The sequence below is a fragment of the Sceloporus occidentalis genome, unplaced genomic scaffold (genome assembly GCF_023333645.1).
Source record: "Sceloporus occidentalis isolate IW3139 unplaced genomic scaffold, rSceOcc1.0.p SCAF_10, whole genome shotgun sequence".
Classification (NCBI taxonomy): Eukaryota; Metazoa; Chordata; class Lepidosauria; order Squamata; family Phrynosomatidae; genus Sceloporus; species Sceloporus occidentalis.
In genome coordinates this window covers 21,591,919-21,610,330 of record NW_028316990.1, presented here as the reverse complement: position 1 = coordinate 21,610,330, position 18,412 = coordinate 21,591,919, and the positions used below count along the sequence as shown (strand labels likewise).

The following is an 18,412-nucleotide window of genomic DNA, read 5'->3' as shown; positions in this document are numbered from 1 at the left end:
GTATAAATGAAAAATACAGATGCTTATGCTTTTTTCCAAATACCCTCCTGTTAACTTTTTCCTCTCTTCTTTGAAGCTGCTCAGTTTATTAAACAGAAACTCCCCGATCTTCTGCGTTCATATATTGACGCAGACGTCAGCGGAAATCAAGAAGGTGGCTTCCAAGATATTGCAATAGAGGTTCTGCACCTCCTCCTCTCCCATCTCCTTTTTGGACAGAAGGGAGCCTTTGGGGTTGGACAGGAACAAATTGACGCTTTTCTCAAAACATTACGTAGAGGTAAGTAGGGCATTGGGCACCTCTGATTTAAAAAGGAAGGCATTTTGGTCAGGAGTGATTTTGCTGTGGTAATCCAAAAATAAAACAGATGGAGTATTGTGGCTCTTGAAACACAAACACTGAAAGCAAAGCTTGTTAAAATAAGTCAGTTTTGTGTGTGCACCAGAGCCATGTTTTACTGGGTCGGTTTGTGTCTCAGAATGCAGCTCCCTACAGGGATGTTGGCACAGGCTCCTCTTGTTTTAGAACTTGTTTGTTTGTGGCAGCATACAGACTTAGTCCTCTTCAGACAAGAATGATCAGATATTAAAAGGCAGTGTTGAGATGTGGTGGGGCTTAACCATAAAGGGTTAGAGTCTTCAGTCCTAATTTTGGAGCTTGTTTCAGAATGCCCACCACCATCCATTGCCTCTTGCTGTTGCAGCCCTCCTCTTCATTTTCCCATTTCAACTTGGCAGGTAGCAGTTGCGATGGCAGGTCATTGTCCCAGGAATTCTTATGCCTTGGGCATTTCTGTAACAGATTTTGTGGTGGAGGTCCTGTAGTAAGGTATTCTAGCCATCAGCAGAGAGATGTGGGAGCAAACCTGCACAGTAGAGAAAGAGCTGAATTGAAACAGCTGACCCCTCACTGGAGAGTAGACATCCAAAATCTTTGCAGAGTTGAGTACTCTCTTTGGAATATAGGCCCTGTTTACATGGTCCATTAAGCACGTACTCAGTATGTGCTAGGGTTGCCCGGGAGCGTCCTTTTTAGACGCTCCCTCACCCTAGTATGTACTGAATACGTAAAAATGGCGGTGTCCTGTCTACATGGGCACCACCATTTTGACGTAATGGCCGCTTTGCGTCCAAATGGCATGGCCATTCCGTCTTGGTGCCCTTTCAGCGGCACCCAAAGGAGCTCCAAAATGGAGCTCCTTTCGCGTCGTGTATCGTTGGTGTGGCCTTTACACAGCTGCACCAGCGATACTAGTAGCCCCTTTCTCTCTCTCTCCCCGCCGGTGTTGGGGCATCCTTGGGGCATGAAGCCCCAAGGACAGCCCTTTCCAGGCCGCAGGGAAGCAGCTTTTTGCCGCTTCCCCGAGGCCAGGAAAAGCGGCGGATCGGGGCCTCTGGTGCTGCCGCTGTGGCAGCTCAGGCCCCGATCCGTCGGAGAAAGGGACCGTCTGTATCCCGCCATAGACAATAGGTTGATAATTAGCTATTGAAGTTTTTGCTTTATGCGCTGGGACACAGTGGAATGCTAATGTGCTCTGGGTTTTTAGATTTCCCCCAGGAACGTTGCCCCGTGGTGCTTGCACCACTCCTATACCCTGAAAAACGGGACATCCTAATGGATAGGATACTGCCTGATTCTGGAGGGATAGCCAAAACAATGATGGAGAGTTCTCTTGCGGACTTCATGCAGGAAGTTGGCTATGGCTTTTGTACCAGGTACGTTGGTGATTTCCCTGAGGTTTAGATTTAAGATTTGAATGCCATGAAGTATGAGCTTTGGTTATTCACTGGTTGAAAAATGTCATAATATCAGTGTGCCTTGTTATTTTTAGTGTGGATGAATGTCGGAACATTATCACGCAGTTTGGTGTCGGGGAGGTCACGGCTGCCCAGGTTGCCCGGGTTTTGGGGATGATGGCCCGCACACACTCCGGCTTGGCAGATGGCATTCCTTTACAGGTGAGCATCCTACAGGTCCACAGTGAGGCTGTTTCATGGAATTGGAAGTTAACTGAGCAGAGTTCCCTGGTGGGTTTGTGAGGTAATTGCTGTGACATCAATCAAAATGAATAGCTTGAAATATTAAATTATTTCAAGAGGGCTTTTTTTCTAACTACACAAATGAGTAAGGACCTGGTGTCTGCTCTCCAAGGCTCCTAGTTCATCACCTTCCTGTGGCACCTGGCACTGCAGCTTCCCAGGCTGAGGAGTTCTTGTAGCCTTGGTTGCAGCTTTTAGAACCAAGTACCCAGAGTACTGGGACTTGGTGCCAGCCTTTTGCCTGCTAAAGATGGCACCAGGGGTGCTGCTTACTGCCACAGAGGTTGCTGCTAAGAAATCCTGATCATGTGCAGCAGACTGATGTTTCCCTGAAGATTTTCTAGCTGCTGGACAGCAGTGTAATAGGAAGGAGTGGTAGATCAGTGATAGAACACATGCTTTGTATCGAGTAGTAAATTCCAAATTTTGGGCTGAACCTAACTTCTTGATCATAGAAATTAATGTACATAATTTGAAGTTCTAAACTCTATCTAAATGTTTAACTTGCAGTCCATCTCTGCTCCTGGAAGTGGAATTTGGAGTGACGGAAGAGATAAAAACGATGGAGCACAAACCCATACTTGGAATGTGGAGGTTCTGATTGATGTGCTTAAGGAGCTGGTATGTTGGCCATAATGCTGGACTTGGAGATGGGGGTGGAATGTATAGTCAGAAATGGGGCTGCTGCATAGTGGCTAGATTTCCTGCAAGGTTTTCAGGTACACAGTCTAAGTTAAGAAATGGGTTGCTCTTGTCATGTTCACGTGCGGTTGGAACTTACTCATTGGTGGTGGGTTACGATGTACTTGTTTGTAAGCTGTGTTGCTTGGTCCGCCAGAATAGGTCAAAATGGTTTTACAGGGAGTATTTTTACTATGCGCTTAGAGTAGATACTCAAACTTAATTGGACACAAGTAGAGAAAGGTCCCTTGCATTGTTTCTGAGCCTTCTCTCCCCAGTTCTTCCTCTGGACACTGTGCTGGGAGAGGAACTACCTCTCAGCCTGGATGGAAGTAAGCAGAGCACAAGGCAATGAGCCCAAAGCAGGTGCTTTTGGCAGCTGCAAACATGCATTCTGGTCACTGGAGGGACCCTTCACTTTACACGTGTTCAGCTTTTCTCAAGCGGATGAGGCTGGTTTGGACTTACTCCCCCTGCTTTACAGCTTCATCAAACAGATGTGTTGCTAGAATTCACTCATGAGCTTAAAAGCAGGAGGAAAGTCAAGTGAGGGTTCCTCTTCTGGCAAAGAACCAAGAAAACTTGTAGAGAAGAGGCAAGAGGACAATTCCTTTCTCGTAGTCAGTCATCTTCTCAGAGTTGTCAGCAAAAAGCTCACCTGATGGAGGGAAAGTCATGTAGTCACATGGGGAAGGCCTCTAATTGCAAACCCCACTCCCCTTTACCTGAGGATTGGTATGCCTTTACCTTCTATGAACTGCTGTTCTTTACTACTGTTATGTCTTTGCATATATTTGTCTTTGGAGAGACCAATGCTGAATGTTGTACATTAAATTAGTGTTATATTTTGCTTTCTGAAGAACCCAACTTTGAACTTCAAGGAGGTTACGTATGAACTGGACCATCCTGGATTTCAAATTCGTGATAGCAAGGGCTTGAAAATTGTGGTGTATGGTGTCCAGAGAGGGTTAGGATTGGAAGTCTTCCCGGTTGATCTAATATACAGACCTTGGAAACATGCAGAAGGCCAGGTAAACCTGCAGCTGTTTTTCTTAATCCAAGCAGCATGTGTTACCCACATCTGAAAGGCCATGACAGCTAAGTCAAGGTCCCACAAAGCATTGCATTGATGGTAATCTTGGCAATAGCAGCATAAATGAACTGAAATGCAGACCGGTCAGAGGCTGCCTGCTTTGGGTGTGGGAGATTTTCTTCTTTAACTACAGAACCTGATGCATATGGCCTTTAGTCATGATAGGCAAATGAACCTAAAGCTTTAAAAAATTAGATCATTTTAATTGTTTTTAAGTTTTCATTGTAAAATTTTAAAAATGTTTTTTATTTTTGAGCTGCCTTGGGTCTCTTTCTGGGAGAAAGACGGCATGCAAATGAAATAAATAAATAATAAGAGTAATATGGAGAAGTGATAGAATTGCATAAGAAAGTGAGTGGGGTTATTTCAAGTTAAGCGGATAAAGAAATGCAATTGACATGTGTAAATTAATGAAATGATTCTTCCATTATGCCCCCCCTTTTCCCAGCTGTCATTTATCCAGCATTCCCTCATTAACCCAGAGGTTTTCTGTTTTGCTGACTACCCCTGTCACACTGTTGCCACGGATATCTTGAAAGCACCACCCGAAGATGACAATCGGGAAATTGCCACTTGGTAAGCGGCATTGTTTTTCTCAGGCTGCAGAGGCTTCTGTATTTGAAGAAATGGGTTGTTGAGGTTTTTGGCGTTCTTATGTTTGGAAGTATCTGATTTGACATCTGTACAAACATCACGTCCGGATATTGTTAGCCAACTAACATTCTTGAGCTTCTTTCTTCCTCTCTCTTTAGGAAGAGTCTGGACTTGATTGAGTCTCTGTTGCGGCTGGCAGAGGTGGGGCAGTATGAACAGGTTAAGCAGCTCTTCAGCTTCCCTATCAAGCATTGCCCAGATATGTTGGTATTGGCTTTACTACAGATCAACACTTCCTGGCATACTCTGCGGCATGAACTCATCTCCACACTGATGCCCATTTTCCTTGGCAACCACCCCAACTCTGCCATCATCTTGCATTATGCTTGGCATGGGCAGGTAAGGGCTTTACCATGGCATCACTTGGCATCCGAGTCAGATTGGAGGCATCCATTACAGTTCTTGTTATTTCTTGTCTGCCCCACTCTCCCCAAGCCACAGAGGCAAATTCCTTAATCTGTCCCACCAACCATGCCTGCATCCTCAGGAGTTGTGCTTGATGTGATTGATTTGGGGGCACTCTCCTCTGTTTCTCTGCCACTTGAGATGGGAGACATGGTGCAGTGGTGCCAAATGTCTGCCATAAGTCAGAAATGGCTTGGAAGGCACACAACAACAACAGTCTGAAATGCAGATGTTCCTTTAGGGCCAGTCTCCTTCGATTCGCCAGCTCATTATGCACGCTATGGCAGAATGGTACATGAGAGGGGAACAGTACGACCAAGCGAAATTATCACGTATTTTAGACGTGGCCCAAGACTTGAAGGTGAGTTTGATGTAACCTTTTGTCTGCCTTGACTTCCATGCTGGTGCTGCTACTAGGCTTCGGCTGTTGGGGCAGCAGAAGAAAACTGAGTACCTCAAGAGCAGTCAAGAGGCAACCAGCTTTTAAAGCAATATTGAGACTATTTAACGTGCCCTAGTTCTTTCCTTTTTCCTGATTTGTACTACTGCTAACACAGTTGGCTGTAGACTTTGGGGTAGGAGGGTGTTGAGAATTCTGTATCAGGGTGTCTTAGATTTTCAAAGGTTGCAATTTTATGTATGTTTTTACTTTTGGTAGAAAAGGTGTGTAGGTTTTTGGTAATGTTGGAAATAATCACTGCGTAGCTTTTACTAGGTGCTTTTGGATCAGTCTTCATATTCAAATGTCAGAGGGTCACATTTAGCGGAAGATGGCACTTCCAGAGACTGAGATGCATTGTTACCAACTTGTCCCTGTTTATTGGCCACAAAATGGATCCTCTGGCTCTGTTGCAACACAACTTCTGGTTTCATGGAGATGTGAAAGAACTCTTCACAAGCCCCATTGGAATGAGTGGGGGCCATGTAGCAGCAAGTGGGCTTGCTGTAATGTTATAACATATCAGAAGACAACTTTTATGTCCCTGAATTTCATAGCCTGGGTGATGTTGGAATTCCAGCAGCTCAGGTCAGCCATAGAAGTTGCTCTTCTCAGATCACCAGGCCAATGCGTTTGAGGTTCATCTCTGTAAGACTAGAGGCAGTGTGCAACTAGACCTGTTGGGAGTTTCATCCAGATAAGAGAGACAAAGGATTCACCGTGTCGTCATCTTCCTGAGCAGCTTTCCATCCTCGGCAGCCCAATCCTGTCTCTAGCCAGCCCCATTTATCTCCCTGGTCCCAGCCAGTTGTTGGGTTGAAAGAAGCAGCAATGGACCAAGGAATTCCCCAGCTCTTGCAGCCTAGTTAGCTGGCTTCTGTCGTGCTCCGTGTGTGAATCTGAGACAAGAAATATTGGCAACTGACTAGAAGTACACAGCTGGCAATGGGAGGGGGTGCGATATGATAAGAGAAGCATCGCTTAATACTTTGACTAGCAGTTTTCTGACTTTTTTTCTTCTTTAGGCTTTGTCAATGCTGCTAAATGGTACCCCGTTTGCCTTTGTAATTGACCTTGCTGCACTTGCCTCTCGACGGGAATACCTCAAATTAGACAAATGGCTCACAGATAAAATCCGGGAGCATGGGGTAAAGCAGGATTTTCTTAATTATTTTTTGATGGTAACAGTCACTTCTAAAAAAAACCAGCAACAACATTGTTGCCCTAAAATTGATATATTCAAAAAATACAGTTTTCAGCATGCATTCTTGAATTAATATGTTCAACTGGTGCAGTGGTTCTTAACCTTTTCTTTACCAGGGGCCCTCTTGAAATATCATTTGTTGCCACCCTAAGACTTAACTCAGTGTATGAAACCCTAACATGCATCAAATACTGTACTTGACACTTTGACTTGGGATGGCTGGGGTTGCCTTTTGTTCCAGCTGAAGGAGAAAGAGGCAAGGAGGGCAAGTGAACCCTCCTGGGGAGCATGGCAGCTGTCTGGCAATGGAAAGAGGGAGGAGGCTCTGCTCTTTGCCAAATGCCCAGACCACCCTCCTAGGCTCTCCATTGCGCCTGGCATCTCCATATTCAGCCTGGTTGCATTAGGCAGGAAAGGAGAAGAAATTCCTTGGGGACCCACGGGCCCCCTGTGAAGACATTGGAGTCCGCTTGCCACAGGTTAAGAACTGCTGAACTAGTATATACCTAATGCCATATACCTTTTTGAGCTTAGTTGGGAATACTTGAAATACTTTGCCCCTTGAGACGTGTGTTTTTCCTTCCCTAGGAGCCCTTCATCCAAGCCTGTATGACCTTCTTAAAAAGAAGGTGCCCTTCTATCTTGGGTGGCCTTGCTCCAGAGAAAGACCAGCCCAAAAGTGCTCAGCTTCCACCGGAGACGCTGGCGACAATGCTGGCTTGCCTTCAGGCTTGTGCTGGGTAAGCAGGCCATGCCTTCTGTGACAGGCTCTTTGCTAAGTTGGAGCTCATGGGGGAGAAAGTGAGCTACAGGCCACACTCTCAGTGGCTCAGGTGGCTTTTCAAAGCTGCTGTTTCTTGGATACAGACCCCATCCTGCGCATATCTGTTGCAACACTCACCTGCCTGGTATAGGTTCCTGTTAGGATTTCTGTGGCTGAATGAGTTTGGAAAAGTACTGCTTAAATCGCCATATCCTGGATACATGAATTGTACAAGGATGGAGGGGCGAGAGTTGAATGTGCTTTACTGATGGCTGTACCTTTGTATCTGTCACAGATTATTTTTCTTGTGAGTGTAACATAACAGTTGTCAGCGTAAAGTAGTAAACCTAGGTGAATTGATTTTGTGAGCCATGAAAATGGTTTTCAGATTGGGTTACTTTTGAAACTTCCCAGCACTGTTAGTTTCTTTGCATACCTGTGAGGTTATGATCATCTCCTGTATTAGGAGTTCACTCCAAAACTGTTAGAGAGTCATTGTAGCTCCGATGTTCAGTTCTTGCTTTCCTAAACATGATTACTTGCTTTTGTTTAATTCCTCCAGTAGTTGTACTGACTGAGAAAATGCAGACTTGGACAGATTTAGCTTGGTGCTAGTAATTTCCAAGTCAACTTGGTGGTTTAACCTTAGGTTCAGGCAGAGTTAAATGCCTGCAGGCCAAAGTTGTCGTAATTTCTGAGTACTTTATTTTGATCTGTGTGTGACCTAGCTCCTGTGGTTTAATTGTCCTCCTCTCTGATTAATGATCCATTTATGTTATTTGTCATACTTCATGATGCATGTCTGGTAAAAGGAAAGATGCACACACTGGTGGATGTTGTCTGCAGTTGTTAAAGTATTAGAGTTGGCTTTAATGGTTCTAGCAGAAGTTTCCTGATTTGCCTGAGACATGCAAAGCAGGGCAGGGGCAGGTTTCCCCATCACAGTCCTTGTGCTGAGAAGTTTTGTGCTGGAGCTCTGTTGAATGGAGGTTCTTGTGTATGTTATACTAGAGATAGAAGGTCAGTGATCGTCTTCATGTTTTTTTCCCTTCTTTCCAACAGAAGTGTGTCTCAAGAACTGTCAGAAACTATTCTCACCATGGTAGCCAATTGCAGCAATGTCATGAACAAAGCCAGGCAGCCTCCGCCTGGAGTTATGCCCAAAGGACGCCCACCCAGTGCTAGTAGTCTAGATGCCATCTCCCCTGTACAGGTAAGGGGCTGTCTAAACAAGGCATGAGAGCAGAATGCTGCAAGAAACCTCTTGTGTGTGTCTCAAGTCCAGTTTTCTTACATTTAAAGTTAATGCATACCAGTCGTATCTTCCTTACAGGATAAATGTTAGGCCTTGTAGTTGAAGCACTGTCTTTGAACCTGATGTGTCTCTCATAGCCTCTCAGGCCAGGCAACGGTGCTAGATTGTAAAGGCTTGTTATAACTGGGGCTCTTCAGCTCTGCAATGAAATGCTCTTTTAAAAACAAGGCACATTTAATTTACTTCTTCCCAGAGCCCTCCAGTGTCTCTTCCAGAGTTAATCCAGAGAAACACCTGTTCCTTGTAAGGATGCTCAGTGGTCAGTTGAGTGGCCTTTCATTGATTCAGTGGGCTTAATTTAGCCCCATTGTCCTGATGAAAGATTAATGGAGCAGGCTTTTTCTTAGTTAAAGGAAATGGCACAGGAATAATTTGAAAAGTAGGCAGCACCTAGTTTGAATCACTGTCCATCTTCAGTTTAAATCATTGAGTAATTTCACTGTGAAGATACTTAATTTTCTTTAAAAGTGAATTGGAAAAAACATGGAGAATGAGACTCTCAGAGGTACCTAGATCATGGGAATAGGTTACCTCCAGTAAAATAGGTGGCATGCCTCTGAGTACCAGCTGTTATGGAGTCGGTTTTAGGGTTAGTACTGTGGTGTTTATGTCCTTTTGTGAGTTTCCCAGAGCCACCTGAGTGGTCACTGCAAGAAAAGCGGTGGAATAGGTGGGACCTCGGTCTCATCCAGCAGAACTCCAGTGTTAGCATGAGAGAACCCAGCATGTAAGGACTTGATGTCCAGTCTTGATACTGAAGATGCTACAAGGGTGATCTAAAGAGCAAACTTCTTGCTGTCTTTTTTACATGTTGATTTCCCTTCAGATTGATCCACTTGCTGCTGGGATGGCATCTCTCAGTTTAGGCGGCTCGGCAGCGCCACACACGCAAAGCATGCCAGGTTTCCCTCCAAACCTGAGTTCAGCTTTCAGTACCCCTCAGTCACCAGCAAAAGCATTTCCACCGCTTTCCACGCAGAACCAGAATACTCCTTTCAGTGGGATTGGTGGACTGTCATCTCAGCTTCCAGGTACTGTTATTTGAGAGGACAGGCTCTCCTCAGAGTCATACTGGACTGTTTTCTACAAATCTGTTGAAAGGGGGGGGGGGGCGCTTTGTGGAACATGAAATACCAAGGCTTGGACCCAGAGTAGTTCTTCCGTTCACTGTGTGGGTGGATGGAGGTGTGTGTGAATTCCCCAGCCCACCTGCTTCCTCTAACTCCCCAAGTTCAGATCTCTAGGAGACTGGGGAAAGGGAAGCATCAGTCTGTGAATGTAGACTTCGTTCTCTTTACTGAGAACAGTGAGTTAGGATTGAAATGTGGGCTAATACAGGTCGCTTTTGCAGTGTGCATGCACACAGAAATGGAAGACGTTGTTTTAAACAGCGTGAATGCTGTTGTGTATTTATGTAGAAGAGGAATTTTCAGTGACCTGCTGTTGCTTTTCTAGTCACAAAAATGTTTGGCATGGTCTTGCTGGGGATGATGGGTGTTGTTGTTCCAACATAGCTAGAGGGTAACAGATTGGGGGAGGCTGTGCTAGACCCCATTCAGGATGGGAACATCAGCAGTTGCAAATGTCGGAATAATGGTGTCTACTTCTCTCAGTAGGTGGCCTCACGACCGGTAGCCTGGGAATAGGAACCGGGGCCCTTGGCCTCCCTGCAGTGAACAATGACCCCTTCGTGCCAAGAAAGCTGAGTACATCAGGACTGAACCAGCCGACATTCCAGCAGAGTAAGATGAAACCTTGTAAGTGGTGGTGTTGTCCGACTGTGAAGTGTGGCTGTGGTGTGCGGTAAATGCATGGTCCTTTCTAGGGGAGGCCACACTCTGCATACACCTTGTGGCAGGCATGAGAGCAATGGCTCGTGTTCTTCTTCATGCGGACTTTTATTCAGCTTTTTTGCATTAAGGACTTTGTAGAAGGGGCTGGGATAAGACCTTAGATTACCAGCTATGAAGCTTGGAGGATTCCTCTTGGGTCTGATGGCAGTACCACTGGCATCTAGAGCATTCCACTCATGGTGCTTTTCTTAAGCAAAAGATGAACCAGATAGGCCCCTAAAAGCACACGCCACGTGCAGAGGTATGGCAGATTAGTAGTGGCGCTTGTGCAGTGCTCACAAAGGATGCTGTTCATCTGTAACATTAGCTGTTTGAGCAGTCATTTGTGCACTTGTTCAGCTCGCTCTCCCTTGCTTCTGTGGGTTTCTCTCCATGTTCATGACTTCTCTTCTGGAGCAGCTGGAGCAGTCCGGTGGGCTTGAACATGCCATCACACCAAAAGGTTCTGGTGGCTTGTCTGTAGAGGTTGCCCTGCAGAAGAATACAGCCCCTGTTTGTTACTGCAGAAATGGTCCCTCAAGAACCGTGGGGAGGTATCGCATTCCTACAGTGGCTGTTCTCGGGCTGTGGGGCTCTGTTACAGCAGAGGATGGGCTTTCTGCCTCCCAATACACCTCTTACCATTCTGCCAGGAAGCAAGGATCTTTTTATTCAAACAGGCTTGTGACTGTTGACACCAGGGGAGGGGATTTTAATGGGTAGGGTAGAGGTTTTTTTAATTCAGTTGTGCTACAATATGATTTGTTTAAATGCCTTTTAATATTTTAATAAATACTTCCATATGTGACTTCAAATTTTTGTTGCCTTTTAGTCCAGTTTGTGCAAGAAAGATATAAATAAAAGTTGTGCTTGTGGGCTCCATGTTGTGAGATGGGCCTCTCTGTGAACAGAATGCTGCACTAGCTAGCTCTGATCCTTTGGACTGATGCAGCATGGTTTTTTTGGGGGGCCTTCAATAGACGTTGGTGGGTAGGAATATACTGAGACTGTTAACTGCAATCCTTTCCCTTGGCTTTTGTTCTTTCATTGTGAAATGAATGGATGTTTCCTGCATTCGGTGGGCTTACTCATTTGTTCCTACCCTTTTCCAACAGCTGACTTATCTCAGGTATGGCCAGAGGCAAATCAGCACTTTAGTAAAGAGATTGATGATGAAGCCAACAGCTATTTTCAGCGTATTTATAACCACCCGCCGCATCCAACCATGTCCGTCGATGAGGTATGCTTTGGGGAGCCATTTCATCTTTCTCTCCCTTTACCATGGGTTGGGTCCCCCCCCCCCCCCGTCTCCAGTTATATAAAACTTTTGGGTTAGTAGGTGCTTGCAACATTGCTTTTTGTTTGGTTGCAGTTTGAGGGAAATTTAAATTTCAAGGTTCCAAGCTGTATTGCCCATACAGTTGCAGACAACTTTTGTGCAAGTAAAATTGGGTGTTTTAATTTGTGCCCAGTGAAAAGGTATCCCAAAAGTTAGCTTCATCAGTAAGTTTCATGGCTTTACATGATTCAGTAGACTTCCGAAAGTCCAAAGCACTAAAAGGGCATTGGTGCATTTAAAATGAATTCCGCCTTGCACTAAAACCAGTTTTGGGGGAATGTTCTGCATGTCTTTTATCTCAGTTGTGCCTCTGTTTCTCAGGTGGGTTTTTCTTCCAGGGTAGGGGATTTGGTGGTCTCCTAAATAAGCGGAGTGCTACTTAGCAAAATATGTTCCAGTTTCTGAATCTGATCAAATCACAGTTTTCCCATTAAAATGCATTTAAGCTTAAATTTTAAGGAATTTGAAGCAACATAGTTTGATGTCCAGAAAGAAATTTGAAAATGATTATGATACAAAGGCTTGAAAATATCTAGTGCGATGATTTGAAAACTCTAGCGAGTGCTGTTTGTTGTATGAGGCCACTTTTATTCCCATGAGAAGTATTCTTCCATGAGCAGCCTTTTCTGTTTGAATGTATAGCATTGATTTCAGTTGCACTCAAATATGGGAAAGATTGGGGGCTTTTCCTCGCAAGCTTGGAAGATCCTTTGAGAAAGGGCTGAGCACCACTGAGTCTCTTCATAACCTTCTGGTTTCTTTGCAGGTGTTAGAAATGCTACAGAGGTTTAAGGACTCCAACATTAAACGGGAACGTGAAGTGTTTAACTGTATGCTGAGGAACTTGTTTGAGGAGTATCGGTTTTTTCCCCAGTACCCCGATAAAGAGCTACACATAACAGCCTGCCTCTTTGGTGGGATAATAGAGAAAGGACTGGTTACATACATGGCCCTGGGCCTGGCCTTGCGCTATGTACTTGAAGCCTTACGAAAGCCTTTTACATCCAAAATGTACTATTTTGGTATTGCTGCACTAGATAGATTTAAAAATAGGTGAGTGTCTTTTTCTGATATTTCCAGAATTTCATAGAGGAAGCTAACTCTACCTACCTACTTTAGCAATCTATTTAGCTATGTAATACATGATTAATGTAATGTTGCACTTCTTGAATGTTTCACACAATAGAAGTATAAAGTAAAGTTTGTAAAGGGAATGCATATTTTAGTATAAAGAGAACATAAATCCATTGTAGACAATCTAGATAGGGGCGCAATTGCCTGCAAATATTCAGATGAATACATGCTTTAGAATCAGTGGCTCATACTTCATTGTGGTTCCTGAATTGAAGAGATTCCAAATCATTATTGCTGTATGTGATGATGACACATAGAATTATGAAAACTGGGAACAATCAAGCCCAATTGTAGCCCATACATATCAATGAGAAGAGCCTCTTAAAACAAATCAGTTGGCTAGACTTACCAGAAGCCATCTTGTCAAAGTGCTGGTCAGTAGTTCCTTCTCTGTCTCACAGTACAGATCAGTTTTGAGACCATTTTCTTCCTTCTCAAAGAAATTAAATCCTTCCCATGTCCCCAACGCCAATTTTTCTCTCCTGCCGTTTCCGCCTGACCTTCCTTCATGCTACCATTTAAACATCGATTTTTGGTTTTTAATGTAGCTGGATTTTCTACGTTCAATACTACTACTAGGTTGTATTAGGCTGGAAGGGTTTACACTACAGTACAGCAGACTTTAGCTTGTTCCACACTGAGTAGGGATTTTAATTCAGATAGTTGCAGTGGTTCTGCAGAAGCCTAGCCAGTAAAATGAGACCGAAGACCAATGCATGTTTACCAAGCAGTAAATCCAGATGAATTTATTGGGACATTTCTAAATAAAAATGCATTAAGACTGTGTGTGCACATTTTTGTGCCTTAACAAATATGGGTTGGTCCTCTTTCAAGGTGCATGTAAACTAGACACATGTTTCCGCACATATATTCAAATTACCAGTTTGGTAATTAAAAAAGCAACTCTTGTTTCCTTATGAAAACATATGGTATTGCTGTTTGTACAAGGCTTAAAGCAGTGTGCCACACTTTAAAAATACTTTTTCACATGACTAAATTGTGCCAGTTGGGTCATGTTTTATGCCAACATTTGTATTTAGGTTGTGGGATACTTTACAGACAGAATTCGGTTAGTAGCTTTTGCATTGAGACCTAAAGAGGGAAAGTGGGTGGACCATCAGGATGGGTAAATAGGTTTGTGAGGACAGAGGAAAAGATCCTGAGGACCGAGAAACCAGTTGCAAGTAGTAGAGAGATTTACATCTGTTTGGAGTGCTTTGACTGTATTCCTCCATAGCAGGGTTTGGATTTGCTGGCCCTTGTGGTCTCTTCTAAGTCTATGCTTCTATGTCCTCCTTTGCAAACTGCTCTGGTGCTTTCTGACTTTTTATTGGGAGCCCTAGAGCACCATTCCTTGAAAAAACAACTATTAAGCCTATGGCAAAGATGTTCTGTGCATTTGCTGAGTGGCAGCATATAGTCCAGGGGTCGGCAACCTACGGCCCACGGGCCAGATCCGGCCCGGCGAGGCCTTGGGGCCTGCCCCAGCCCGGTCCTGCCGCCGATTGCTGCCCCCGCCGCAGCTTCTGCGCTGCTCCGGGCGCCATTTTGAGTTCGGCCCCCCAGTTGTCTGAGGGACAGCAACCCGACCCCCGGCTCAAAAAGGTTGCCTATCCTTGATATAGTCTGTAGATTGCTTGTGGCCCCCAGTCTGTTTTTTGCCCCAGAGCTCCCATGATTCCTCCAAAGGAATAGAGTCCTCTCCCCCCCTCCTCTTACTGGCCTGTAGTGTCCCCCTCCCAATCTCTGGGGTGGGTTTTGCTAAGTTTAGAGGTCTTTTCCATCTTTTAAATTCCTGGATAGGGCTGTTTTCCAAACAGGGAGTGTTTGCCCAATGATTTCCTATGGGAAAATAAGTCCCCCTTGCACTAGGAGTATGTATACAATCCCATGTCAGGAACTGGTTAGTAGCAGCCCTGAGAGGCTTCCAAGTGGCATCTACTGTATATAGTCGTCTATAAGTCGAAAAATTTATGCCCCAAAATTGATCTCAAAATCTTAGGTAGACTTATACATGCGTATATATGGTAATGCAGTTCTAAAAATGGCCGCCGTGACTCTTTCCGGGGATCTGGGGTTGATTTGCAGGTCTTTTAGTCCAGGGAGAGTGCCCTTAAGAGAAAGGCTGCCTGCCTTCCCTCTCTGCCTGCCTCCCTGGGTCCCCCAGCGCTTGCCTGAGTCGCCAGTGCTCCTGCAGCTGTGGAGGCATCCCTGCTTCCTTCCTTCCTTCCTCTCTCCCTCACTTGCTCCATGAGAGCAAAAAAGAGACGTCCTCCTCTGGGCTCTGCAGCATGAAGAGCCAGGAGGATTAGCAGTTTCTTCCCCTTTAAAACCATAAGCAGAGATCCCTTCACCTTTTTCCCCCCAGAAAAGCCTCGCTTGCTTGCAAGCCCAGCGCCTGGGAGATTTCCCCAGATCGGCTGCTTCAGGAGAGGAAAGGGAGTAGAGGAAACACTCACTGGAGCCACTCAAGCATCAGGAAAAGAAAATCTCCCAAGCGCTGGGCTTGCAAGCAAGCAAGGCTTCTTTGGGGGAAAAGGAAGGGATCTCTGCTCATGTTTTTAAAGGGGAAGAAATTGCTACCCCTGGCACCTCATGCTGCAGAGGATGGATGTCTCTTTTTTGCTCTCATGGAGCAAGCGAGGGAGAGAGGAAGGAAGGAAGGAAGGAAGGATGCCTCCACAGCTGCAGGAGCACTGGCGACTCAGGCAAGCGCCAGGGACCCAGGGAGGCAGGCAGGGAGGGAAGGCAGGCAGGCAGCCTTTCTCTTAAGGGCACTCTCCCTGGGCAAAAGGAAGGGACAGATGTTAATTTGCTTACTTTTCAAAGGGGGGGAAAACCTAACACTGGCCATAGCTATTGCTGGTAGAAGTCAGCTTGCCTGATTTCATCAGCATCAGGAAAAAGAAAAAGGGGGAGAGCTCTATGGTTCCCAAACTCTGGCCTTCTAGGGGTTTCAGACTTCAGCTCCCAAAATCCTAGGCCATTAGCTAAGAGGGCTGAGGCTTCTGGGAGTTGAAGTCCAAAAAACCTGGAGGAGCAAAGTTTGGGAACCACTAGCTGCTCTGTTCTTAAAGGGGCAGAAGCTTAAGACTTGCTGGAGAGCCCAAACTGAAATGGTGGGGGGAAAGGAGCCTTTCTTTAACTCTTTCCTCTCCAAAACATACAAAGGAGCAAAAAAATCTGAATCTCCCTCTTTGGAGGTCTTTAAACAGAGGCTGGCCATATGTCGGGAATGCTTTGATTTGGATTTTCTGCATGGCAGAATGGGGTTGGACTGGATGACCCTTGGGGTCTCTTCCAACTCTATGATTCTATGAACACTTTGAGATAGAGAGCCCTAAGGGAGAAGCATGGGAGAGGGAGCACTGGGGATGGCAGCAGAGATGGCTTTTTGGAGCTTGCCCTCACAGAGCACCAAAAGGCAAGCAGAGCAGCAGGGAAGTCTCGAGGGCAGCAGCCACTCAAAGGAGCACCAAGAGGCAAGTGGAGCAGAGGGACTGTGACTGCACCCTTGACTTATCCACGGGTCATATTGAAATCCATAATATCGGCCTCCAAACTCCACCTCGACTTATACATGAGGCTGACTTATACATGAGTATATACGGTATTGCATAATTTTGGTTGAAGCCCAAAAAAGGTGATAACCAAAAATGTTGGTTAAAGATGAAAGGTGGTCTGCGGCCCTCATGGAAGTAGAACTGCCTCATCCGAAAGCTTTTAGCATCTGCCCACTTTTCATCCACTTCATCTTTCGCGTGGTATAAGCAGGGAGTCCTGGGAACAGTTTTGTTAACTTAGCAGAAGGCTAACCATTCTTGTGTTGTGTTGTTTTGTGATGGTGGTGGTCTTGACCAGGCTATTTATTTTCTCCTACTAATGGATAGTTTTACCATTGACAGATTGAAGGACTATCCTCAGTATTGTCAGCACTTGGCTTCTATTAGTCACTTTATACAGTTCCCTCATCACCTGCAGGAGGTAAGTGTTCAAAGCCATGGAAAGTAATGGCCCAGTGGGGAGGGACACACTTTGGCATTCGCTGGCTTCTTTGTATATTGAGAAGATTCGGGGTCCATTTAATAAAAGGCACAAAGGGATCTGTAAATGTTCTGTGTGAATAACTCCCCCTCCAAGTATCTATATTTAAACTTTCTTGGGCTCTTTGTCTGGGTTGGTGAGAGGAGGAATCCCCACAACTTGGGTTTCTCCCATCATCGTCCGGAGTCGGGCAAGAAGGACAGAAGTGCAGTTGTGGGTTGTGGAAAGGGTTTCCTGGCAAATCATCCCTGCCGTGCAGAACAGCAGTCTGTCTGCCCAGACCTTCCGAAAGCAGTCAGAACCAGGGATAGTGGAATTAGGATCCTGGAGGTCTGGTCCAAAGGCTGTCGTCCAAACACTAAAAGCAATGTTGGTTTGGGGTTGCTGCATTGGGTGACAACGCAAGGTCAGCAGTGGGTTAGTGAGTTGTTTATGCTCTATTGAATATGGGCTTAGGTTTCAGATGGAAAGCCTGGCCAGCTGTAGATTTTATATATTTGCTTCAGACAGTACTGAGGCTCTGTGTCTATTCTCATTATGTTTTACCAGAGGAGAACACCTTCAATGACTGCTGACTCCCCCCCGCCCAGTCATCTCCTTTTTTGCAAAAAGGCCTGTCCTAGACCTGAAATGGCCTGGAGTGGGGCTAAAAGCTTGGCAGTAATGCCCCCCCCCCCGCCCTTGGAAGACATTTTGGAGGGAAAATTCAGGTTGTTGTGGGTTGGGGAAGTGTGCAGCCCCTCAGCCTCCCCCAGTAGAGTATTGTAGAGCTTTCCTCCAGAGCTGATGGTAGCGCAACTAATCGATGTAGACCAGGCTCTGTGTGTCTGTGTAGAAAAACAAGGGCTTCTTCTGAGGCTATCTGTGACTTCATGGCAGCTGGGTTTTAATGGTTTGAATTTCCCAAGAATATCTTGATTAGGAACTTGGGGCATTGTTTTTGTATTGAGGAGGTTCTGAGAGGCATAGGACATCTCTTGGGTGCACATAAGTTTTAAAGAGCATCCTGCCTCTTGCCTGTTGCAGTACATTGAATACGGACAGCAATCCAGAGACCCTCCTGTGAAGATGCAGGGGTCCATCACCACTCCTGGAAGCATTGCACTGGCCCAGGCCCAGGCCCAGGCCCAGGCCCCAGCCAAAACCCCACTTGCGGGTCAAGTGAGCACGATCGTGACCACCGCCACCACCACCACCACCGTGGCAAAGACTGCCATCACGCCAGTGGGTCGAGTCAGCTTCAAGAAGGACGTGCCGGTAAGCACATGAGCTGCCCTGCGACTGGAGTGAGCATGAAGGGAGGCATGTGAGAGATTTTCTTTCAGCTTTGGAGAAAAACCATTGGGCCAGTGTTTTGTGTACATTGTTTAGATTTGTCTGGAGGTTTTGAAGCAAACCCTTTGCAGTTTTAACCACATTTATTCAGATAAAGGTTTTGCTGTTTTGTCACCTCTTGTCCACCACATTTA

At 45.5% G+C, this 18,412-nt stretch overlaps 1 protein-coding gene and 1 non-coding gene across 13 annotated transcripts in view; both read left to right on the top strand.

Moving 5' to 3' along the window:
- Positions 1–18,412, top strand: part of LOC149306116 (CCR4-NOT transcription complex subunit 1) — a 50,615-nt gene that overhangs the window by 13,235 nt on the left and 18,968 nt on the right. For 6 of the 12 annotated variants that reach the window (XM_089540069.1, XM_089540070.1, XM_089540067.1 and 3 more), the window contains exons 7-23: positions 77–280; positions 1,548–1,716; positions 1,833–1,959; positions 2,551–2,661; positions 3,582–3,752; positions 4,263–4,390; positions 4,567–4,807; positions 5,115–5,234; positions 6,338–6,460; positions 7,105–7,256; positions 8,342–8,492; positions 9,421–9,625; positions 10,208–10,351; positions 11,542–11,666; positions 12,532–12,818; positions 16,805–16,883; positions 17,970–18,200. In XM_089540069.1, the coding sequence (XP_089396195.1) occupies positions 77–280; positions 1,548–1,716; positions 1,833–1,959; positions 2,551–2,661; positions 3,582–3,752; positions 4,263–4,390; positions 4,567–4,807; positions 5,115–5,234; positions 6,338–6,460; positions 7,105–7,256; positions 8,342–8,492; positions 9,421–9,625; positions 10,208–10,351; positions 11,542–11,666; positions 12,532–12,818; positions 16,805–16,883; positions 17,970–18,200 (2,768 nt within the window). The remainder of the gene's footprint in view (positions 1–76; positions 281–1,547; positions 1,717–1,832; positions 1,960–2,550; positions 2,662–3,581; positions 3,753–4,262; positions 4,391–4,566; positions 4,808–5,114; positions 5,235–6,337; positions 6,461–7,104; positions 7,257–8,341; positions 8,493–9,420; positions 9,626–10,207; positions 10,352–11,541; positions 11,667–12,531; positions 12,819–16,804; positions 16,884–17,969; positions 18,201–18,412) is intronic. The other 6 variants (XM_089540073.1, XM_089540065.1, XM_089540071.1 and 3 more) reach the window with 3 other exon arrangements.
- LOC149306117 (small nucleolar RNA SNORA50) lies at positions 8,637–8,770 on the top strand. The gene has a single exon (XR_016271740.1). It is a non-coding gene; the product is annotated as a small nucleolar RNA SNORA50 (small nucleolar RNA).